This window comes from Kryptolebias marmoratus, linkage group LG15 (assembly GCF_001649575.2).
Source record: "Kryptolebias marmoratus isolate JLee-2015 linkage group LG15, ASM164957v2, whole genome shotgun sequence".
Taxonomy (NCBI): domain Eukaryota; kingdom Metazoa; phylum Chordata; class Actinopteri; order Cyprinodontiformes; family Rivulidae; genus Kryptolebias; species Kryptolebias marmoratus.
Genome location: NC_051444.1, coordinates 24,545,373 through 24,570,955, shown reverse-complemented (window position 1 = coordinate 24,570,955; position 25,583 = coordinate 24,545,373). Strand labels below are relative to the sequence as shown.

The 25,583-nt window shown below is 40.1% G+C and overlaps 1 protein-coding gene across 4 annotated transcripts in view; it reads right to left on the bottom strand.

Moving 5' to 3' along the window:
• tspan4a (tetraspanin 4a) overlaps positions 1 to 25,583 on the bottom strand; it is a 189,632-nt gene that overhangs the window by 145,346 nt on the left and 18,703 nt on the right. Inside the window, exons 1-2 of one of the 4 annotated variants that reach the window (XM_037979990.1) lie at positions 2,755 to 2,894; positions 625 to 704 (exon numbers count right to left, since the gene is read on the bottom strand). In XM_037979990.1, the coding sequence (XP_037835918.1) occupies positions 625 to 704; positions 2,755 to 2,809 (135 nt within the window). In that variant the 5' untranslated portion in view covers positions 2,810 to 2,894. Of the gene's footprint in view, positions 1 to 624; positions 2,266 to 2,754; positions 2,895 to 25,583 lie in introns of those variants that run through there. The other 3 variants (XM_025005536.2, XM_017414156.3, XM_017414155.3) reach the window with 3 other exon arrangements.

Sequence of the window (25,583 nt, the reverse complement as noted above, 5' to 3'; positions counted from 1 at the left end):
AGTTTGCGGCGAAAAAAAAAAACACGAGCTAAAGATCTTTAAATGTGAAGCGCAGCAGGGGAACCCGACAGGCGTCACTGTGCAAATGAAAGTGATCTGTTGTGGGGCTATCAGAGCGAGAGTGACAGAGGCAGATACACTGGAGCTCAAACATCCCCACAGCAAACAGATACAATCAGTCAGATAGACCAGACTGACAGCAGATCCTCTGATGGACTGAGCAGGACTGTTGCGCTGGGAGGAGGGTAGAGGCAGGAGAAGAATGGCAGCGCAACGGCAACACTGTGATTAAAGTCTGCACACAACGCAAGCTCCCAATATGCCAAAGCTTAACAAGGAAAACAATGCAGAGTACACCCACACTGAAAGTACAATATCAGGAGCAGAAAAAGCTTCACTCACCCACACAGTGGGCTTTGTACACCAGATCTGTCTCTTTCTCACACTGCCCCTCCTCTCTCATCTAACACCTCTGTGGCTGCATATACACACAGAACGGCTCACTCAGACAAGTAAGGACAGAGTAAAAAGAGAAAAGAAAAAGTTTACAAAGAAATAAGCTCCTTGCAAAACTCACTCACACATTTTGGAGTACAGAAGAAAAACTAATGAGAGAAAACTCACCCAGAAAAGGAGGTTGAAGAAGACCATTCCATAACGAAGGGCCATCATGCAACCCTCGGCCATCCTGCAGCGCCGCAGTTCTAGAAGGAAGATGAAGGAGAGGTCCAGGTAAAACACCACATACTTCTTCCCCTGGGCGTAGCGCCCGTTGGACTTCTGTGGTCCCTTTGTCGTGTGGAAGCCGAACGCAAAAGGAGGTCTCTTATACTCAAACTCCCCACTGAAGCGGTGAAAGCCCGATGTGAACGGTGGCGTGTCGGGCTTGCTGTCCAGAGACGGACTGCGCCGGTACGGGGTCTCGTCTGTGCTCGACCGTCTCATTATGGAAACTCAGAAGTCTTTAATAGTCGCTCTGTGTACCTCAGTTTGGAGCAAAGTCCTCGGTGAAGGGCAGGGAGTTACAGCACCCAGAGCTGAGAGATGGATTTCAAAACAATTATCACCCTTGAGAAACCCTGGAGCTGCTGGTTTATTATATTCTAACTGCGGTCGCACTCGATCTCAGTTGATTTGTTTGAGATAACGTGTTGCTACAATTGAATTCCTGCCTTTAATCTAATGGAGCACACTCGTATAGGTCAACGTATTTAGGACAGAGTCCCGCCATACACGTATACATCTGCACATCCCTGTTCCCCTTTGTGTAATCCCTCAAACACAGGTGTCGTGCTCTGTGAGATAAGCTGGTTTGCAGTTTCATCTCATCACGGTTCAATCAGATAAACGACTGGAGAGCTTAACCTGTCCAGCTGGTCGGAGTAGGCACAAAAAAAAAACGATCCAGAAATGTCCTACCTGGCCTCATGAGAAGTTCCAGAGCAGGTGCTCCTGGCCAGCAAGTAATGACACCCCTGATTTGGCTAAATCAACTTCTTTTACTCACTAACGCCTGACACTGAGAATGCAACGCAGCTCTGTGGTCTGAGTTGCATCTGAGTGTTCAGCGTGTGACTGTGGCTGGTGATGTGCTTTTGCTGACATGCAAAAAGAAAGAACTAAAAAAAAAGAAAAAACAGACAAGGAGATGAGCGGAAAAGATGCTGTTATGGATGTGAGAGGAGGATTGGAAAGAGGGATGAAAGGATGAAGGATGCTTTTGATTGGACCATTCTTTGGCTTCTTGGATTAGAATCCCTGTGGAGTTACTGTCTTGCCTAATTTCCTTCTGGCTTCACACGTCGACCCTAACTTGTCCCTTTTTTTTGCCTCTGAAAAGTGTCTAGGGGTTGCTCTGCGACTCTTCACAGCCCATTCTTCACACATTTAGCAGTACCCCCCTCTTCAACTCCCTCTTATTCTATTACTGTACTCTGTGCTCTCCCCCCTCTGCGCTGACGGCGGTTAATTAATTTCCAGACTCTCATCTGTGAGGCAAAGTGTGTGGTGTCGCCTCCTCCCGTCACTCCCCTCCTCCGCTCCAGCGCTCCTCTCCTCTTCTCTAGGTGGGCAACGAGAGCAGGGTGTCCGTCAGGGTCATGGCAACGCGGCGAGGGAAGAAGGAGTGAGAAGGAGAGTTGGGCAGGTTTCCTCAGAGAAGCAGAAGCAGAAGACTGCAGTGTTTGAGCGGTGGTCCAGCCTTGGCAGCTTGAAGCTCCCTCCCTCGTTCTCTTCACAAGCTCTTTCTCTCTTTCTACACCCCCCCTCCTCCTTTTTTTTTTTTTCTTTCCTCCCCTTTACTCACAAGCTCCGATGCTGTCCCCCGCCACACACACACACACTCTGAAACATCCCATCCCTCCTCGGTCACTGTCCCCAAAAGCTCGCAGTGCGAAAGGCAGGCAGGAAGGCAGGCGTTCACATTCTGGCCACGCCTCATGAGGGCTCACAGCCAATCGGCGGCTCGCTGCTCCATCTTCTCTCTCTCGCGCGCACACACACGGCCATCTACCAGATAACACTTGAGCGCACAAACCCGGGTGTGCGCGCGGAAAGCCTGGCGTGTTGAAGCCCGCTGCACTCACATTTCCTCTCTGCCTCCTGCGTGAAACTAATCCCACACGCAGAGGTTGTTTCTGAGCACAACCCGGGCAGCTCTTCTGTCATGTCCCACTCCCCCCTCCCTCCCTCCCCCTGCAGACCCGAACTCGGGTCACGCTGTATCTGCGGACTTCAGCACCACGGTCAGCTCACCTGAGGTGTGACTCCGCACGGCCACACGGAGGAAGCGAGCAACTGCTGCTGACATTCACACAAAAAATCCCTCCACGCTTCCCACAACCCCGGAGTCATCTGGGTCACTGGCTTCATGAGTCCACGAGCACATCTCAAATCTGCAGAGAGTGCAGACTGTATTAGTGGCTGTATTGAGTATTTAATGGACCTCCGTTTTGTCTCCTGTGAGTGTTTTCATGAGACTGCAAGGCGACGGAAGTCTGAGCGAGTGAGTGTGGCTTTCTGACGGACTTTACTGAAAGGACCATTCATGCCTGTAGGGATATTCGGGTGGGGGGGTGGGGTGTTTGTTTGTTTTTGTTTTTTGTTTTTTGCCTAGAAAACTACTGGGCAGGGGAAAAACTGACAACAGCAAGCACTAAAACGTTGTAATACAGAGGAAAATTTAAAAACTAGCCATACTTGAATTCACCTGCTGCCTTTTAATGTTAAAATTTGAAACAAACATCACATCCTGAATGATGTGAGTTTTAGCATTTTTGAACAAATCTTGAAGAAAAATTGTGCGTAAATGATGCTGATCTCTAAAAGTTAATGCCAACATTATAAACAAAGATCTCATGCGATCCGTGAGCGCTCAAATGATGTGTTGGGGATGACTCTCTGCTACTACCAGATTTTAGCTCAATGTCTGTACAATTGACAGACCTCTAACTATTTGTGTGTTTGCTAAAGTTGACTGGCTGTGGTGGCCATCTTGAATCATCATTTTCAGCTATAGCTATGTACATTATGCTTTCTGAGAGTTTCAATAAAATCTGTCCAGTGGTGCATGAGCTCATTTGTTAACAAACAGACAAATCCACACAGGCAATTACATTATCACTCGCAGCAGAATGGTGCACTGTAATGATAGTAAGCAACAATAAACAAGTTGCCTGCTTCTCTGCAAACACTGACCCTATCTCAAATACATGCTATTTGCATCTTGTGGTTTGAACAAAACTAATCTGGAAGAAATGTTGATTATGGAAATTGATTTTTTAAAGAAATGTGGGGAAAAAAATTAAAAGGGGTCATAAAGTGTTATAGCTCCATCTGCTTCAAAATCTGGCTTTCTATATTCAGTCTAACCAACCCTGTTTTTAAACTTCGTTTTCATTCTGGTAACTAATTTGTAGATATATTTGACTGCATCTTTTGTAATTGACCAAATGACCCTGCTGGCAAAGTGACTTTCCTTCAATCTGCACTTTCAGCTGAGGTGTTCAGGAGCTGGTTTGGAGTTTGTGTTTAAGTCCAAGTCTATTCTTTGTGTATTAACAGCAACAACTGTCTGACTGTCTGACGGACTTGAGTGAGAACTGTACCAACATCTCGACACTCAAGGTCGAATATTAACCTGATATTAATGCTGAGGTTCCAGAAACAAACTGCGCCAATTAACACTTTGAATCTACCGAGTGAAAAAAGACACAATTAAGCCATCCTGTGCTTAACCCAAGTGAGAGAAAATCAAAACACAACTTCCAGATGCAGCATTGTTTTGTTCCTTTTTCTCCCATCAAATTTATGTTTTAAGATCAGCATTTACTAGTAATGTTGTTCTATCTACTGCATTGACTGGAGTTCACATGTTCTATTTGAAACTGTATTTATGAACCTTGTTGAACTCTAATTATAAGGAGTTTAGTATTTATGATGCAGTCTAATCATTTTCAGACCAAAATAATGAAATGTTAAATCAGTACAGTTTGAAAGCATCTGCTTGTAGACACCATTTTTTAAACCACGTTGGCTCCATTTTTGTAGCTAGGGGTTTTTGTTGTTGTTTTAGTGATTTACATGACAACATATCACTAACCAGAATATTGCCTTGACTGAACAACGACAACAAGATCGACTCCTGATTCACTAACAACAATCCTGGAGCTCAAACAGAGGGGAGGACCAGCCACTTTCCAGTTCAGATGTCTGAACTTTAAAGTTTTTTACATGTCTGAGCTTGTTTTTTAGTAAAGATTGTAGATTATTTCATGCATACTGAGCTATAGCAGCACTAATCATATAGATCAGATTATGATCGCCTACTGCAGAAGGGCATAAGGTGGGTGATAATGTTTCTGCCTGTCTGTGTGCATGTGTATGTGTGTTTGTTCATCTGTTCATTAGACAGGTTTTAACAAAACTCTTAGACCGAAATTACGTTTGTTGGAAACAATTCATTGAGTTTTCAAATCAATTTAATTTAAGGTGTCTGCCACAATTAATCAACTTAACCAACACAAATACGGCTAAACCTCAGTCAGTTTTACAGATATTGAGCTAAAATTTGCTATTTTAGTAGTAGAGATCTTGCTATATGTATAGGATCGCACATAACATTATTTTCAAACCTTGACTAAAACAGCTGCAATTCCATCAACATGAACATAAAACCCTGGCATTAACGGTGGCTGATGACATGCGTTTCGTTAAGGAATGAGACCTTGGTTTGTTTGTTTGTTGTTGTAAAGTATCTACATAATAAAGGGATGTTCTTCTTCCATTCAGCATACATCTTAAGGACTTTATACATCGACAGTACAAATGGCATAGGTACTATAGACAATAAAAATAAATAAATAAAACTGTGGCTAATTACAGGTAAACAACAAAACAACTTTTAACTTCCTAATTGCCTTTGGGTCAAATGGACCCTCCTGTTACAAGGGTTTCTCTTCCTCTCTTCAGTTACGAGGGCCTCAGGAGAGTTAATAGCCTGTCATACGTTTAAAAAACTTCAATAAATCACAGTTCTCATTCGTTCAGACAGGAGAAACAGACTATAATTCTCATAACTACCGGAAGAAGAGCCCTTACATTCTGTGTCTCCGCTGCCGAAGATGAAAACAGACTATTTTTAGCTCTGACACCCAAAAATGTTCTCCCAAACAACAAGATGAACCATCAGTGATGCAATAGTTTCCTCCAGCTGGAGGAAGCCGATCGAACGGGTCCACGTGATCGCCAACAGTCAGATAAACAAAAGGTTTTTGTGTTTGGCCAGAAAGAAAAGAAAAAAGATTAAAAAGCAGAAATGGATTTACAGCTTAAGTCTGTCTTACTTGCTTGAGCTTTTAAGACAAATATATGATTTGCCTACGAGCTGCTGGCTGGCTATGTCTGTGTTCCTATCCAAATATCACTTGAAGGAAGGTCGTTCTCAGAGGATGCCTCCAGTTATCCTCAGGGGGTTCCCAGAACTGTTTGGTGCAACAAAGAGGAAAATCCCCTCTTGATAGACATCATAGTTAATCTGTGATCCAACAGTGTTTCTGAAGCAGGCGTTTCACCGCTAAGGTTTTACAGGAGACTACCGTTTTCTATTATTTAAACTGAGACATCTGCACTTTCTATTATATGTAAAGTGTGACCCATATTTCCCAGTCACAGAATGTAAGACAAGGAAATATTATATTTACAGTATACAGAAAGAAGCTCATCTTACTTTTATGTCAGTTATGTCTCTAATTGGCATGCTCTCATAAAATATACAGACTGACATGAATTATGCAGCAGAGACTCATTAAGTGTTGGTGAGTGGATTGTTTTTAACATATCGTGACACCGCAAAGCACAACACCTCCCTGTCATTCACGACCTTTCACCAACACTATATCGCTTAGACACAAACAAACACTTTCACATCTGCACATCGGTGCACAATCAAAGTAAATCTGCAGAGGCACCCCCCGGGGGTGGCAGTAGCTTTGAAGTCTGCTGTATTTACAGAAACACTGATGGGAGGAAGAATAAAGAAGAAGAAGAAAAAAAAGAGGCTTTTGGCTGCAGTAAGGAAGCATAACGAAGAACATGATGAAATTATTTTCTGTTAAGGCTGACAGTTTGAAATATAGTGTGAACTGTTGTATTTGATACAAGCATAAAAGAGGGGGACAAAATCAGCTTTCCAATTAAATTTACACTAAATAACAAAAAAAAGCTAAATGGATAACATCAGTGCACACACAGCAGCGATATGAGTGCATGAAATGAGAGAAGACTGTCAAATTATTTAAAGCTGTTTGCCCAGTAGAATTTTAGCTTATGCAACCACCAAAAAAAAAAAAAGAAAATCATTCCCTGTCATGCTTTTAACATGATGCTATTATAGGCAAGTTCAATTTTCAAACATTCTGTGCCTCTTTACTCCAAACACAATTTTAAAAGGGTATAAAGTGATGTTGGAGTAACACAAATAAACTAAAAGTCTGTTGTGCAAATTGTTCAGAGTGGATCAGAGAAAGAAAGCAGATTTGTTTTAGCTCCTAAATCTTTAAAACCTGTTCCAATCTGTTAAAATCTGTCACAAGTTGCATGTGCCCCTTTTCCTGTAGCACCAAGAGCCTAAAGTGATCCACAAAGTTGTCCAGCTAAATATTTCTTTGAAATATGTTACGTCTAATATGCATCAGATTACATGTATACTGAAAAATGGTAAAATGCTCCCTGAGGCTCATTTCAAAGGTAAAACAAGCTTCTTCCTTTAGCAGAGGAGTTCAAGTTTCTTGAGGTCCTGTTCATGAGTGATTGCAGGATGGAGCAGGAGATGGATTGATGAATCGAGGCTTCATCCGCAGTAATGAAGCCGTTGCTTTGGTTTGTTGTTGGTATAGAGGGAGCTGAGCTCTCAATTTATCAGTCCGTCTACAATCATGAGGGATGGATCAGAACCAAGATGACCATGATCCTGGATACAAGCAGCTGAAATGAGCTCTTTTCGGAGGCTCAGCCGTAGAGATAAATTGAGGAGCTCATCCACATTGAAAGCAGGCAGCTGCGGTGGTTTAGACATCTGATTAGGATGCCTTCTGGGTACAACCCTTTGGAAGTTTTCAAGGCACGACCCACTAGAAGGACACCCCAGAGCAGACTTAGAACTCACTGGAGGGATTGTATATTCTCGCTGGGCTTGAGATCCTTGGGATCCCCCAGAAGGAGCTGGGGAGAGGGATGTTTGGGTTTTCCTCCAGGACCTGCTGCCTCCCAGATCCGACCACGAATAAGATGAATGAATGGATGGGTTACATGTAAATCGGTGCTGTGCAGTGGAGTTTATGTGTGGTGTGTTTACACTTATCTTATAAACTGTGATGCACGGTTAAGAAGCATACACCAAATATACTCTATTATAAATGTATATCTTAACGACTGAAAAATCTAAACGCCATCCCTCTAACAGATTGTTAAAAGCAATCTACAACGGCCTACTATGAGTTTTTGTTTGTTATTTCAGCATGTGTGCAGCTTAAAGTATTTTCAGTTTAATGAGGGAGGCTGCAGGGCAGGAGAAGATGTCTCTTTCTCTCGGGATTCACCTCCCTGAGGAGTTAGGGCGAAAAGACTTTGTTTGAATGCTCCACGGCGCCCCCATCAGGCAAGGGCAGAGTACTACATGTCTCGCTTCCAGATTTTTCTGTGAGGTTTTACATCAGATACAGAAGATTAAAAATGTAATAAATATACATGAAATACATTAGCACTTTTATAGAAAAATATGACACATAATACAAGTGTCTACAAACAATAAATTATCAACAAAGCGTGAGGAATCCAAAGACACACTCACATGAGTGCACTCAGATTGATTTTTGTCCGACTCTTTCACTTGTTGCAGATCAGGAAATGAGCAAATTCAGCAGTTTTGACAGTAGAAAAGAAAAAAAAATGACAGGAATCATACAGAAGTTGCATTAATAACCCAGAATAAATACAAAACAAGCAAAGCACTGCCTCCCCTGACCACGCATCGCTAAAAGCAACGCCTTCAGTGCCTCTAAATAGTTGTTTAAAGTATGAACACTTCTTGTCATTTTTTTGGGCTAAACATCTATTACTACTAACAAATATTGAACAAATCATTTCAACAACCAGCTTTGAACTATTCTGATCATTTGTCACGAGAGTGAAGCCATAACAACAAATGTGTATGCGAGACAAAAAAAACATTTTCACAACAGCATTACACCAGGGATGACGAAGGAATCAGAGGCGTAACGATTAATCAGAACAGCTCTTCTGGGAAATAAACGTGTTTGAACCAACTGAGCAAAGTCACAAAGTATTTAAGATCTGCTGATTTATGGACAAGAAAGAAATAGCTGCGGTGAATTACAAAGGAACAGAAACTGGACAGGAACTAAAATCAGCAGTGTAAAGAGAAAAAAATGAGGCTGTTAAAAAATAAAATAGATATTTGAATGATTTAAAAGCCTTGTAGTGAAAACAGCACTTGAAAAAAACATGATAATGTGTTTGACTTTGGAGTAACACAATATCATAGCAACTGTGACTGTTTTCTTGGTAACTTCATTATTTTTAAAACAAGAATTAACACCAAAACTAAGGATATTATTTTTGATGCACTGAGAAAGCAAGCAGTTTCCAACTTCAGTTATTTAAAACAGTCAGAAGACTACATTGGTGACCATTGGTTAAAAGCCTATGTGAAGATTTAGCATAAACACCTGCAAACATAAAGTGTTTTAATCCACCAACTCAGAGGATTTCACATGAAGAAGCCCCAAACAGCTGCGTAACCATGAAAACATGTGAGCCAACCTTTTGTTCAACAGGCATTTGTCAAATGAGGCTGTTTATGTCTGCAGCTGTGAGAATTAACATACGTAATTACACATTATGTTGGGCTTAAAGCTAAACACATTTACTGTTTAAGAAAAGAGATCAGACATGGGCTTCAAACTACAATAGCTCAATATCTACAAACCTAAACAAACATGTAAAATAAGAGCGATTAAAGGTACTCATTGCAAAGTATGAAATCAAGCATAAGAAAAAAAAAACATGATCCTGAGCTGTATCAAATGGTACAGTTTGTAAGAGTTTCCTCCAGTAGTTTCCCAGATATACTGAATGCAATTCTGAAATGTGGGTCCACATTCAATGTAAACAAATGTTTTGAAAGATCGAACTAATGCTTGCTAAAAGCTACTTATAAATAAGAATTTACTTCCCCTTTTGAAGCAGTGCTTTTACAAATTCTGCCGAGCACCAGGCACTCTTTATTAGTGAATCCTTAGTTATCATGAAGATGAAACTGAATATTAGACATATGCTCAGCAGGTGGTCAGAAAGACATCCTGAATGAATGCTAATGTCTTTCTGTGTCTGCCGGGCGGAGGTGGCTTGTTTCATTTCTCTGTACCTCAGAGCTCCGGCGCCATACAAAGGTAATTAGGCACATCAATCAGCCACCAAAGCAGTCGATGGCTTATTTCTTCCACCCAGTGAGAACACTAGACTGGCGCTGCAGCCATTTTTTTTCCCCAAGACCACAACGTAAACATAAACAAAAGCAGGCTGCTACTTGGTAAAAACATATATTATGACCGCCCACCTAATAATGAGTTTGACTATGTTTTTTTTGCCATTAAACAAGCTCTGACACGTCAGTGTGTGGACAAACAACATCTGGAGGTGTCAAAGAGAGTCGGAGACTGGGATATTTTGGCCCTGTTGTGGGATCAGATCTCCTCAGACTTTCATTTGATCAGATAATCCCTTGGATCTTAAATCTATATTTTTTTGAAAAAACAAATATAGGCAGGTTTTGCTTTACATGAATTCTAAATGTTGCCTTTTTCCGATAAAGTGCAGCATAAATTGTAATTTTGATCTATTCAAGTTAAAAAAAAAAAATTGTAAACTGAAATATCTAAGTCTCCAGATCCATTTTACCGGGGTACATGCCCCAGGATATACTGAATTTGTGGTGCCCCAGTAGAATTTTCTGACCATATTTCAGAAATAGGCCTGTCCACAAAGCTTTTTGCTTGCACTAAGGGCACGCAGACCAGAGGATGCACCTTTATTTATTTATTTATCAAACACACACACCAAGGAAGATGTTGACACACACTATAATGCAGTTTGCCCACCTTTAAATGAGGTGGGCAATCATTTCTCTAACCAAGTCAATTTTCCAAACCGTACATAAAATCGTGTTGTTGCTGTTGTTTCGAGCACAAGCCCTATTCCAAAATAGGATGCTTTATACGCCGAGGTTAATAAACATAACTCGAATAAATGAACTGTGTCCTGATCGTGCAGCATCAATCCGCAGATCTGAGGACCGTTCGATGCACCGAGGAGAGAGCAGCCCTGTGTTGGTGGGAGAAAACAAGGATCCTTTTTTCATTTAGTGAAAATAACAGGATGTATTGATGGTCTCTCTTTTTACTCGGACACAATCTTAAACTCATTACATACATGCACAATCAGATACATTTTACCTTTAACCAACACTGCTTATCTTCAGATGAATCAGTTAAAGGGATGAATTATTCCTATGACTCTTATAATCTGTAGCTGTGCATTTACCACACATCTCTTATTGATTTAGAAGCACCATCCTGAACACGACTCCCCCCTGATACTGTCAGATGTTCTTACAGTTTTTAGAAGTGTCGCTATCTTGTCAGGACCTGGCGCTCCCTGTGAGAAAGAAATCTTTCTCTGTGTGTAATGTTTGTACCTGCTGTGTTTGTGATAAAAGGTCATATTGTGTAGCGAGGACAACTGCGAGTCGACGTAAAAAATAAAAAATAAAAAGAGTAGGAATAGCTCGCATGTGTATAGAGTTGTAGGTTATGTGTGTCAGATGGCTGAGAGTGCAGTGAGGCTCTCACAAGCACACAATTTGAATTTTGACTAGAAACTATTAATCTGTGCAAACAATAATGTTGCTTGTGCGCACTCAGCTCCTACACACACTTGTTCGCCCTCTGCTGTGTGTGATGGCTTGCACCCATGAGCTCGTGCACGGCGGCTCGGCTCTCTGAACATCTGTGCGCTCAGCTGCCGGTCCACTCGGTCAACTTAGCAGAGTGTGTGGCAGGCTGTTTTAACATTTGATCAAAGCACAGTTCCATCTAGATAGCAATGTCATTTTTCAGAGTCACAGTAACTTTCTTGTGAGCTAAGACTTGAAGTTAAAAATATCCACAACCAAGTCGAAACAAGTAGAAATTAAAATGGATTCACAAGATTATTCAAAAAGTTCTGAACAGATTTTCATGAAATCTTTAGTAAACATCAAACATGGTACAAGGAACGAGTGATTCAATTTTGGTGGTGACTCTTTCAAAGTTCAAGGTCACAGATCAGCCCGTGCTCTGACTCTGCAGCTGTAACACAGGAATGTTAGACTCCATAGCTGGACCCCTCATGGGTCAGGGGTGATCACTGTTGATTTCAAGGTGATGGGGTCAGAGGTCAAGGTCACAGATGACCTTGTGCTGTAACTATGCAACCATGTAACGGAGGAAAACTAAACTGCACAGCTGGACACCTCATGGTCAAAGATGATACCTGTTAATTTCAAGGTTCGTGGGGGTCAAAGGTCAAGGTCACAGGTAACCCCTTTGTTAGAAACTGGTCTCTGCTCCCACATGTGACCCTTTTCTTACTTCCACCAAGGAAGTTCTGTTTTTGGTTGTGTCCGTTGGTTTGTTTGTCTGTCTGTCAGCAAAGATCAGGTAAAAAACTAATAACCAAATTTGGATGAAAATGTTCAGGAAATGTCGGGGTTGTCACAAAAAACAATTGATTCCATTTTGGTGGTGATCCAAATCAGACAATTTTTTTAATCACGCTGTGGCCTTGGTGGAGGATTGCGCTCTATGAGTCTCTGAGTTTTAACATTGGTATTATTTTTGAGTCAAGCAGAAATCTGTTCAGCTGTGCAACTGCCACACGCAGGAAACTGCAACTCTTAACAACGTGCGTGACCCTAAACATCTTGTTTTTAATGCAAGTTCCATCATGTTTGCTGACAAATTCATACCTATCATTATCAGCCACGCTATTACAAAATGGTATTTTGTTGTTGCAGTTTGCCAAGTGACATCAGTGTGCCAACACCTGCTGTATTAACTCAGAGCAATGTTGCTTGCTTTTTTTTGTAAATTGCTTTTTGTCAATGTGATGACAGCACAGTTGTGACATATTCTTCATGAGCAGTGATTACTGTCTTAAGAGCTGCAGCTTGAGTTGCTTGATTTGAATTTGCCTCTTTGTAAAAGCTGCTGTTAGGTAGAGCCATCTGGATAAAGTGAAAGGCAGAGATGAGACATTACAGATTTTTAACACATGGAACAGTGGAGATTTTTGTAAGTTTAGGTTGGGAGACCATTTGTCGCAAAGTTGCTGCTGTCTTTTCTCTCGCTTCCATCTGTCGCTCTCTTTCTTTCTCCATCTGTTTGTTTGGCTCCAACAATCAGTCCACATCAGTTATGACATGTACAGGCAGAGAATAGAAATGAAGACTGCAGTACAAGAAGTACAATCTCAGTCTGATAATAGCATTTTATGACCTTGAATGCGGTGGATTCTCATTACAAACGTGTAGCCCATTCCCCGACACATATAAAGCGGGTCACTCATTGAGCGTCCGTTGTGTTACTGCCTGCTTGGCTCTATGTCTCACATAGTTTTGCTGCTATTGCTTTACAAGTTTACTAACCCAATGTAATTTTTAGAGAGGCTCAACTCAAATTTAATATGAGTTAAGCAACCAGACTGAAGTCTACACAAGAAACAATCAGCATTTGTTTTAGTGGCTGTTCAGCCAACAGGTAAATTACCTATCATCAGGGAAGGTGAACTGCGGAAATTGAACTTTAAATATTTATACTGCTTCTATAGCACAGGCGACTTTCTCCAGCAGCTCCGCAGAGAAAAAATAAATAGCTTTAAATTAGTAATCAGCAGTTTTATGTCTCCTTGTGTCTTCAAAAGATACAGCAAATGGAGTAACATATACAGCACATCTAGCCTTGAAGGGATAGTTTGGATTTTTTTTTCTTTGAAGTGGTGTTTTGTGGCGTATTGATGAGCAGTCAGCGTCTTACTTGCAGTAGACAGCAGTCAGAACAAACACAGTTTGGAAATTCTTATGGAGCAGTCAAGTTAACCACTTCTGTTGTTCTTCTTTCAGCTGCTCCCGTCTTTACAGTGAGTCCATTTCACAGGAAAGAACCCGGGCCACGGACCACAGAGCTACCACGGCCCCATTCAAGTTACCCACTACTCAGATTAAATCAAGGGTCACCAACAAAATGTGCTCAGGGGCAAGAATTTTCTGAGCAGATGTTTGACAACTGGCCTTTGATGCAATAAATACACTAATTAATAATAATAATGTTTGCTTTCTAGCCTGATGTTAAGCAGTTACTGTCAGAGGAAAAATGTAATTTATCCCAATAATCAAACGTGTATTTCAGCTTTAAGGGTTCATACGCGGCACTTGGTTTTAATCAGCCTACATGAGGCATTTTATTGATGACGCTGAGAAGCAGCAAGCTGTTTTGTTTTATAAACTTTCGAAAGCAACATTTCTTTTTACTATGAGTTCTGATGATTTTATTTATTTATATCCACTTTATGTTACACACAGATGGCATTTACCATGCTCTTTTAAGTTTTATAAGAATAAAACATTTTACTCCTGTTATTATATTGAAATGAAAGTTTTTTTGTTTGTGATTTTGACCAAGCCACTGCACAAAAATGATAAATGAGAAAAGAAATGGTCAAAAGTATTACAGCTACAAAATCAAAGTATTTAAAAGAAAATATTACAATGTTGATAAAAAAAGGTTTGTGTTTGACATCCTTACTGCACCAATTTAAGAACTACAAGCAGGAATGTATTGTAAATTAATTATTATCAAAATGCAGAATAACATTTTTATCTTAACTTAATTGCCATTCAAAGAAGAACCGGTGGGACATAAACAGCCTTGAGTATAAAGTGGGTCGAGGTTGTGCATCAGATCGTGTGCCGTTCATTATAAATATGCCGTGAGACCGATAAAAGTCTCAGGAGGGGAAAGTTTAACCCTCACATAAATTGGTCCATTAAAACATTACAAAACTGATTAAAATGGCCCATTTTTACCACCTCTCTTGTTTTCGGGGTTGCTCTAAAATATAAAGAACGCATGCAAAATATTTTAAATACAACGCACCCCACCCCACTCCACTACTCCTCTCTTTTTACAGCTTTCAGTAGTTTGTGGGTGGGTGCCTCCACCTCCACCCACCAAATCGGGTCTGCAGGTGTCCGTTCGGTTAACCCTGGACTACGCCACCATCTAAAACAACTCAGACCTCAAATAATTTCACAGTGGCTCAAGTGACCGCTACGTTATGGGGTTTTCACACCACGCTAGATTACAGTGTGTGAACTGGTTCAACATGTCCCTGTCTACAACACGTGTCCTACATGGAGCAACAAACCATGTGTGTGTGTGTGTGTGTGTGTGAGTAGCCAAATTGACACAGAGTACAAGATATCAACAGAGCACTCACTTGACTTGCTGGGAAATGTCTGAGCTCTGAGTTGTCTTAGATGTTGGAAATTCACTTAGCAATAGGCACAAGTGTGATTGGCTGTTAGTTTACTCCTCCATCCATGAGGATTAATACCTGATCCTCCAAACAGAGATTGTTCTAACTGCTGTCCACCACGTGTAATATACTGACTACTTATAACCTCTTCACAAAAAAGCCACTTCAGAAAATCTGAATCATCCTTTTAATGAATTGCACAGTAACATTAATGAGTAAAATTCCTCATGATTCTAGTTTTTAACCTAGTCATAGAGTAGTAACACAATCATGGACTCTAACAGTGTTTGTCATGAACATGAATAATAAAAAGCTTTGTTTTTTAGCAGCATTGTCCTTTTTGTAATAATTAAATGGCCACAAAAGGCAAAGTTAAATGATTAATATTAAGATACACTTTTGGGTAATTTGCTAACATGTGAACCATCACTTTTTATGATTCTTTTCCTTCTGCAATAACATTTGCATGCATATTACTCCACTACTTTTTTCCATTAGTTTCCAAAACAAACAACAAATCCTCCACTTAGTGTCTTTGGTGGAGATAAAGAGCTGAATAAATGCCAAATCACAGTGATCAGTTCAGATGAACGGCATGATTTTAACATTTTAAGTAAACCAGTCTAAAAAAGCCAACACAAAATTAACCCAAAAAAAAAAAGGCAAATAAGAGCTGGAGACTCTTAATGTCTCTCATATCGCCAATTTATGTTTTACTAAACCATTCCAGCTGGATGCAGCGGTGCAGGGCCCATCATTCAGAAAGCAAACACACATCAGGGGGCTAATGGGGCGGTCACAGTAGAATTCAATAAAAACCTTCGACACCATGACTCTAATCTATTTTAGGCCCCATGTTGTTTTTTATGTTTTATTGATGCTACAGATCACTTTTGGTTAAAAGTCTTCAAATATTTACCATCACCGCCTGCTGCAAAATGTTGACAATATAGATTACTGATGACACGCATAGCCACGTCAATTCTGAAAGGTGCGGATACAGTCATAAGGCTCTTTCACAAAACATTTTAAGCCGGGACTTTGACGTCTTCTGCTCGCCTCGTTGGGCCGAGGCGGTGAGGAGTGTTGAAGCCAACCCACGCCTGACGCACCTTTGTGCTGCGAAGCTCGGTAGTAACACAGCCGTGTTTTAAACGCGATATGAGGGACTCGTCCGTCACACATTTGGTGCGTTGCGCTCCACGTCGATGCAGCTGGGTTCTGCTCCACGCCCCTTTTTAGTTCTGCGGCGCTTCGCTTCATTTCTGAAAGCTCTCATCTAAGTGGGACGTGGCCGGGCTTCATCTGTGATTCATGAACAGCCACAAACAGCGTAAAGATGGGGCCATTTTGTGGCACTGTTCTGTGAAAGGGCCATGTTGAGGTGAATCTTTAATGTCTCCTCCTTACTTATGTGCTCTGTTTAATCCTGAATTATAACTAATTATAACTAATAACTAATAATCCTGTTGGTAAACTGAAGAGTGACTTCTGGAGAAGTTTGTTTGTCAAAGTAAATCCAATAAATTCTCTTTATAAATACCTGAATACTTGGCCTGTGTCAAACCCACAAGAAAATAGCGGTGTGTTGCTGGTAAATTATCCTAACTCGAAGCAGATCTTCATGTTTGTGACTCATATTGGCAACTAACTGGTTATCACTCTTTGCCAAAAGACATTTACAAAATAAACATTCTCAAATATGTAAACACATAATCAAATATGAAAAGTGCTAGATGATTTGTCTTCTTTAATAGAAATGAGGAAAAATTTGTCAAGATTTGCCCAAAGTTAAGCACGTTACATTTAAATAATTAGATGTAATCAATGTTGGCAATAAACAGATAAATTTAATCCATAATAAATAGTAAATATTAACCTCATGCTTATAAAAACAGGATTTCAGAAAATGGCTTGCCTAGGTTTGCAGGCGCAGTTGTGGGTCTTGGGAGGAGGCGTGACAATTCACTTTAATGCAAAGATCGCTGCAGGTTAATGAGCAATACGTGTCACTTTGTGCACAAATAATAGAAGCATATTGATTAATAGAACCAAGCTGTTAAAAAGATAAACTGTGGATAACTGCTTAATTATTTACACCTCGCATTAATCCAGTTCATTTCATATAATTACCTCTGGATGATGATCAGGCAAAAGCAAACAAACAGCATCTCTAACTTAATTGTCTGATTTTTTTTTCTCCTAATCAACATCCAGATGCAGCATTAATAAGCATAACATGACAAACACTTCTAGCGTGTCTGTGAAATCTGTCCAACCTGCCGTGAAATAAAAATAGTTTCATCATTTCGCAGCCATAAATGCGTCAAACATTCCTGCCATACGGGGTGCCAGCAGCCTCATGACCGAGTGCGACCCCTGATCCGCACGTCTAAACAGGCAGCGGAAAACATGATGTATGCATATGTGTTACATCTGCCATTTGCATTCTGCCGCTATAGTGATCCTTCCCAGCCGAAAGGTTATTACCCTGCATGCCAGTCAAATACTGCAAAGAACCAGACAAATATGCTTTCACGTGGACGTATATTTATGGACATGAAGGGGAAGAAAAATCCATCTGGGTGGAAAGAAGCAGAGAGGGGGAGGCTATAAAGTAACCATCCATTACCCAAACACAGCCATGCATTTGACACTTGTAAAAGCAAAGATGTAACAGCCATTGTCACTGTCTAAACATCAATAGGAGATGATTGATAGTCCCATACGCACAGACTGACTTCCACCTCATGAAAAATCTATAAACAACACACTGAGTTTACAAAAGATTATCAAAATATGTATTTCCACAAAACATATGTCCACAAATAATTGACTTCAATATGATTTGTAAAAGGCAATTTGCATGTGTCTTTCTCATGTTGAATGGCTTTAAAAGTGTGGGATGTAAATTGGGCAGCAAAGCCATAAGTCCCTTTCAGACATAAAATACCTGGCAGTAATATCTCCATTAAGCTGTTAACGCTAAAAGCTTCAGTGATTCAGACATACAGTAGTTCACTTTTATGGTAATGTTTCTCACGGCTTCATTTAGACCTTGACAGTGACAAAGAACCACGGTGTGTGAGGGATAATTAATATTCCCGGTGTTATTCATTTTGAGTTAAAAAGTGTGCTGCAAATGAGTATAACGTTACAACTGGAAGAGGTAAAATTAGTGCTTTCTACGTCTTTGAGCTCGTTAAACAGCACGTCTTGCAAACAAGTCTGATTGACTTCTCAGCTAAAACGGTTTTATTGCTCTGACAGCAAAGAGTGCAGCAGTTATCACCTTAAGAAAACATTGTTGTTGGGTTTGTTTGGGGGTGGGGGTATTCACTCTAGCAGTTTTCTTTTTGCATTTATTCATTTTGGGTCTAATGCTGAAAAAAATGCTTTGGTGCTCCACCAGTGTGTAACATTAACATCCAGTTTACACCTGACAAAAGCGTCCATCCATACATTAGGTCAGTGGTGTCCAATCCTGTTCCTGGAGGGCCACTATCCTGCATGTTTTTGGTGTTTCTCTGCTTTGACACACCCGATTTGAATGACTGAGTTATTAACAGGCTTCTACGGTACTTGAAGACCTGCTGAAGAGCAGGGAAATGACTAAAACATGCAGGATAGTGGCCCTCGAAGACTAGGACTGAACACCTCTGCATTAGGTAGTCTGAACCCATCCTGAGCACCAACATGTATTAAAGAGGGACCTACCAGAAACTGAAGCCAGAACCAGACTAACCTTCCCTGCAGGCTGGTTCCAATAAAAACTTTAACTCCTGCTCCTTCATATAAAGAAACAAGACTCCTCGCCTTGCTGTTGTATGTTGAAATATTCATTTTCTGCCATTTAGCTGTAAATAGTTTTTTCATGTTTTAAATAAAAAGGTCATGTAACACCATGATTGATTGTGTTTGGGGGTCAGGTCGATCTTAAAGCCAGACATCCCAAGTGCACAAACTCTGGTCCCAAAAATACGACATGGCATCACCCACTACCCAGGTCCTGCTGGCTTCAGTGTCACACTGTAGGACCTCGTACTGACCTGACATGACCCCACATGAGCAGCAAAGCTATTACCTGGATGTCTCAGAGTAAAAAAAAAAAGGTCAGATTTAGCTGCCAGCCAATTAAAGACAATTAAACAGCAATTAATGGGAATATAGTGAAGACACAGCCTGTTATTTGTTTTCTTTTTTCAGCTGAAGCTTTTAATGAATCCTTCTTAGTTTTTCTTAGGTTTATGTTTGTTCTGACTGAACCCAATGTGGTCACTTTAAGCTATAATATGCTGTGTCAGTCACAGAACAATCTAAGCAGTATTATATCACTTTTTATTCTCGTAATTAAAAACAGCTGATATTACGTTCACAGTGAAGCTGAGTGGAGCTGTGGTGGAGTTTTATAGGTTAAAACCTTCAGTCTTTGTTCTGACACTGAGCTCTGTGAAGTCACTAATCACTGTAAGCCTCTTTATTTCTCTCATATCACATCTAATTAGGCTCATTAGGAGTTGTGTACTAAATAATTCCACAAAAGTATGACTCCAATGACTCCGAACAGTGTTCGTATCAAAATAATAATGTAGCTCAGATATCTGAATTGGCATTTTTACAGAAACATCAGCGCAAAGACGTTCTGGGGTACGCACTGAACTGCCAGGTGTGAACGCTCCCAGTCAGCACTGATTACTTGCTCTAAAATCACCCATGATGGATGCTGATGCCAGGTCTGAACAGGGTCTAAACTATGCCTGTCACATGTCATTTTAAAAAAAAGCAACTTGTTTATCCAGACATGATGACAACAAGTGAAAGAAAGAGCTGTCCAGGAATTTTCAAACAGGGACTTTATTCCCACTGTTACTGAAGCATGTTAGCGACTCTTAAGTGCTAAAATCAACAACGTGTGTAGATGAACATGGATGAATGAAGTGGGCTCCCCATAAAGGTTTCAGTTTGAACGGCAATACAAGCATAAAGATTAATATACATGCTCTGATCTTTGTTCTCGATAAATGCTTAGAGTATTTAACAAAGATATTGAGGCTTAATGAGGTGCAGTGTGGAGACTGAACGCAGTAATTTAGATAAATGTGAGCATAATGCATTAAATCAAATCATTTGCATTACGCCATTCATCTTTTTTTTCTGCATTCACTGGGATTAAAGTGTTAAACAGCCAGTTCACATAAACATCCACCTTTTTCTTCTAACACAAGCTTAGCGACATGACCTCCTTATCAGGAATACAAAAGAACCCCATCGAAACTAACACACACAAGTAGCTGGAATCCCACTGTGAGTAGTCTCATTGTCAGAAAAGGTGGCTGTGTGTAGGCAGCCCTGCCTGATTGAAGAGATGGTCAGCATAGAAGAGAAGAATAGTGATAGCGTCCCTGGAGGAGGCATGAAACAGAATCGGACCAAACCGCAGCCACGATGATTGATGCACCCTCTTTTTGTGCTACTTGTGCTGACTTGAATGTGTGTTTGCATGCGTGAGCTCCACCTTTTCCTTGAGAATTTTTGTCTGTCCTTTTGTTTTGGTTTTCTTTTTTTTTTCCCCAAGGCTGTCGATAGCTCTTAAAACCCAGTACAATAAAAAGTTGCTGCAGCCCGAGTCTCAGGGGGGCATCACGACGTGGCCTCATTAGACCTGATAGGCTTCAAGGAGCTGAACTGCTGATGTCTGTTAATGTTAGGACCATGAATCATCAGGCTGTTTTGTTTGAAAATAGTCATGAAACTATTCCAGAAGGACATCCAGGCAGCATCTTGTGTTATATGTAGATAGCAGCTTCTTTCTGTTATAAGACTGAAAGGTTAATATGTGTTTAGAGTTGCCACGAAAGGAACAAGTCAGAAGACGAAATGAGGACAAATATTTTTAACTCTAACAGGTTTTTTTTAGGGGGGTACTGTTAAAGGTCCACATGTGTTAACCTAAATTCTTACACCTATGAACACAATACCAGCAACATGACACAACTAATTAGTATTCCTTGAATATTAATTTTCTGCCATTTGCCTTTTGGTTTTGACCTTTTTGTTTTTGCCCATGTCTGTGTATGTGTGCATGTGTTTGTTTTTCCATCTTTTTGCAAAATATCTCATGGACCACCTGACAGATTTTAATGAAACACTCTGAAATATGTATTTGGATGTACAACTACAACTGATTAACTTCTGGAGTCAAGCCAATTTAAGATGACCACTGCAGCTAATTAGCATTAGCAACACAAAAATAGCTATAGCTCAATTAATTTCCCATTTATTAAGCTAAAAGTTTGGTGTGGTTGAAGCTGAGATTCATTCACAACACATGCAGTACTCTGAGTGCTTAAGGTCTTGTGATATTGAGCAAAATGGTACTTTTAAGTTTTGACAAATAGCATCAACACAAGATGATCTCAATTTAAAACTCTGGCATGAAAGACAGTGAGCAGTATGCATTCCTTCAAGGAACTTTATCCCTTAATTATCTGTCAGTGTGTCTGTGGTGACTTTACACAACCAGTCCCACAGTGTTTCTGAATCCTAACACTGGAGAGAAGGGAACATGCAGCACTGAAGTCTTTGCAGCTAAATACCAGCACTTACAGAGTGCCTGTCACTGCCCTTTAAAGGCACTGGAGCAGGATGTGTGTGTGTAGCTACTGACTCAGGAATATAAAATTACAAGGTCCTCACACTGATTTGGATGCATATCACACTCTTCTTCTGCTATCTTCTCCTCCTGTGTGTATTTCCACTGTTGTCCTAACCCTACACTGTGGCAAAAATATTCCCCTAAAGACAATGTTTTAGGAAAATTAATGCACTTCATATTAACACCTTGTCCTTATAATAACAGCCTACTGTACGTTATGTTCCTTGGTAGGTAGCGTAGGTTGTTTCTGCGTTTTAGCATTTTTACTCCAAGTGGATAGCGGTTTGATGAGCCACCGTGTTTTGCTAACTGGTATCATCCATCAGCAATGTTGTTAGCGTCAACTAACAAGTGTGTTTCTGCAAGACAAAGGGCTGCGCAAGACACCAAATGCAGCGTCTTACTCCTTTAACTGCGATGAATGGAAGAAGTTCAGGCAGCATTTCACAGCTTTTGCATTGCAGCTTTGGTTGCCATGTTGCATTTAGGTCTTAAATTAGCCAATAACAAATAACATAATGTTTTTATTAATTATAGATCCATGCGTCACTAAATATAGAAAACCTGACATAAATAATTTTAGTTTCCTAATACGTACAAGTCTAATTGTTGCACGGCCAACCATAATGGAAAGAAGTTGTTCTTTTTCTTAACGTTTGGTGACAAATTAAAACCAGAACAATTTGTCCTAATTTGTGATAAAATGGTGCACAACAGCCATGAAACACTAATTTATATCTTCAAATTATAAATCCTCAGGCTGTATCATTTTAGATTATCATTATTTACCACCCCTCTGAATCTACATTATTAACAGTTTATGCAAATATCATCTCATCAACCATTTGCAAACTATAAAAAGTTAGCAAACTACTTTTTACTTAATGTAGCAAATTGACATTCTTTCTTTTTCTTATTTAATCACAGTTCAGGTGCATCATTTGACTTTAATAGTTCATCGACATCTTATTTTTGACATTTATTGACACAAATCAAATAAACTGTTCATTTTTCTTCTCACGAATAATCAGCAGCCAGATAAAACAAGTACTATACTTTATATTATAGTTACTATAGTAAAAAATGTATGTAAGTAAAATATTTTGAAAACTAATGTGAATTTTTTTGTTGTTGTTTTGGTTTGCTTTTTACCTCCACTGGATTTATAAAGCTGTGCATAAATACAGTTTTGGTATTTTCTCAATTACATCCAAGCCTGATATTCATTTGCAGTTTGTCCATAAATGGATGCAACACTTTGCTCACTTATTTGCACCACAGTTAAACTGTCGATAAAAGTAAAAGCCCACTCTAATTAAATGTGTGAAGAGATACTGACAGGCAATACGGAGAAAATAAAATCTGTTTCATTGGATGGACTCAGTTCTGCATCTACAAATGTAAACTAACGCTGCATTAAGTGTAGAAATGGCAGTAAAACAGAATGTTCTTGAAAGAAAAACACAGCTGTTGAGAAAGAACATGCATGATAGCTGTTTATAGAGCCTGCAGTCACTTAAACCTTCAGAAAACCTAAAACAAAAAAGAAAAAATAGGGGACTTTGTCAAGGATTTTGTCTCTCACAAGGAGGATACATATTAGTTTGCCAAACAGAATGGCCGCCTGTTGTGTGGCAGTCAGCCCGCCTGGTTTGTTAACCAGAGTCAGATTCAGTGACAGAGCCAACAACAGCAGAATTAAATCTTGACATGAGTCTCTAAACAATCTATACAAACTTTAGGTGAGATTAAACCTGAGTTTTCTTCATCAGTGGTTTTCTGTTTGCCATTCTCCCATAAAGCTCAGACTGCTGAAGAACCTGAACAACAGTTGTTAAATCTACAGTCTCTATCATCTCACCTGCTGAAGTTTTAACTCCTTCACAGCTATTTTCCTTCATCACGGTCACTCAGTTTGCCTGCTCTTGGTAGATTTACACATGTCCCATAATCCTTCCATCTCTTAATGATGGATTTAACAGAACTCCTGGGGATGTTTAGATCCTTTCCTACGTTACACTGCTGCAGAGTTAAATCCTTTCACATCCATCCCCTGACTTGTAATTTTCAGTAATCGTTTCTCTGAGTTGAATTAGGACAGTCTTTTTATTTATGCAACTACTTATTTTACATCAAATATTTTTATTTAATTGGTATTACTCTGTAGAAATTTAGTTTCACTTTGACACCGAAGGGGTTTTTTTATACATATTTTTTGTAAAGAGGACCAATTTATAGTGATCTCATGACTGATTTATGACAGCAATCAAAGCAGAAAACATCCAAGGGCTTGCCAGGCACTCTACTTGACTCAGTCTAACACAGCTAAGATGAGAAGCAGCACCTCCAAGTCTGAGGCGGCGGTTTTCTCCATTAGAAAAACGATGAACTACCATCTCTAGTTTTTGCCGCTGGTGGAGAAATTTAAGTATCTTGTGATCATCATTAACAAGGGAAGAATGGAGCAGTAATACTCTGTCTGTTGTGATGATGAGAGAGCAGAGGTTGTTTAAGGCTCAGTTTCTGAAGTATTACTTACTGAAATTTGAAATCATCTGGAACTCCCAAGAGCAGCACAGAAGTCTTGTTTTAACATGAACGGATCTGACCCATAATCAGAATGCCTCAACAAGACGATGACAACAGCAGAGCGTCCACGTCTCACACTGGATGTGCTGCTGCATGTGAATTCTCATGATTGCAACTCTGGTTTAAAGCCCCTAAGCTAATAACAACAATTAGCAGGTTCCTAATCAGCAGTTCCAGGCTAACATCTTCAACCCCACAGCTGGTGAGTGATTCTTAGGGTTGCTATTTACGTTTCTAAAGGATCACGGGGACGTTTTCTTCTGTATAATCAGTACAAACACTCACAATGTATGAACCCTTATTGCTAAATGCACCCATCCTGGATAGTGTACATAAAAAGTGATTCAAAGCAAACATCTCATACTCGCTCATTTTAAGCTTGTGACAACCCTAATACAATGTTCACTGTCTAGGTGCTTTGCCTTTTACAGTTTCCCTGATTCAATTTCTCTCCCCAGCATGTTTAAGGGTCCTATTGGCATAAATCAGGACGGGCAGTAGCAGTAATAGCTAATATTCTGTCAAACTGATCTTTCCCTATTATTTAAAGCAGTACACGTGCCTTTAGGTGGCTCAGAATCCCCATGAAACACTCGTGCATCACAAATAAGAATCGCTCAGCTAACAGTTGTGGATGATTGGTAAGGGAGGGGTGCAGTGCAGTGAAAGACAGCCTCAGAATATCTGCTGCCCGCAGTTTTTTGAAAGATGCGCTATATATCAACTGCTACTATATTAGCTTCAGCTTGTTATCAAAGCAATAAAATATGTTTGTGTTTTATAAAAAGGAAGAAGACATAAAAAAGCCAATTGAATGGACTTTTTTCATGGTTTTTTTTTAGAGTACAGAGAAGACAGGAAACACATTAGCAGTTATCTTTGATTTCCCACTAAAACACTCTTTAAAGAAAATTATCCTGTTCAGTGAAACAAGTAATTGCATTCAATGATAAATCTCTTTGCACTCTGTAAGAAAATGATTCCCTCTGCGTCACTGGGTCCTGGTAACCAGGTGACCCTGCTGGATCAGGGGGAGATCAGGTGCTCCTCCAAGGGTCCTGAATCCTCCCTGAGGACTGCACCACTGATGGATTATGGGGGTATGGATTACAAAGATCTGTCCTGCTGTTCACTCGAACAAAAAGTTCCCACCTGATTCCTGAACCAAAACCTGTTTATTGGTTCGAGG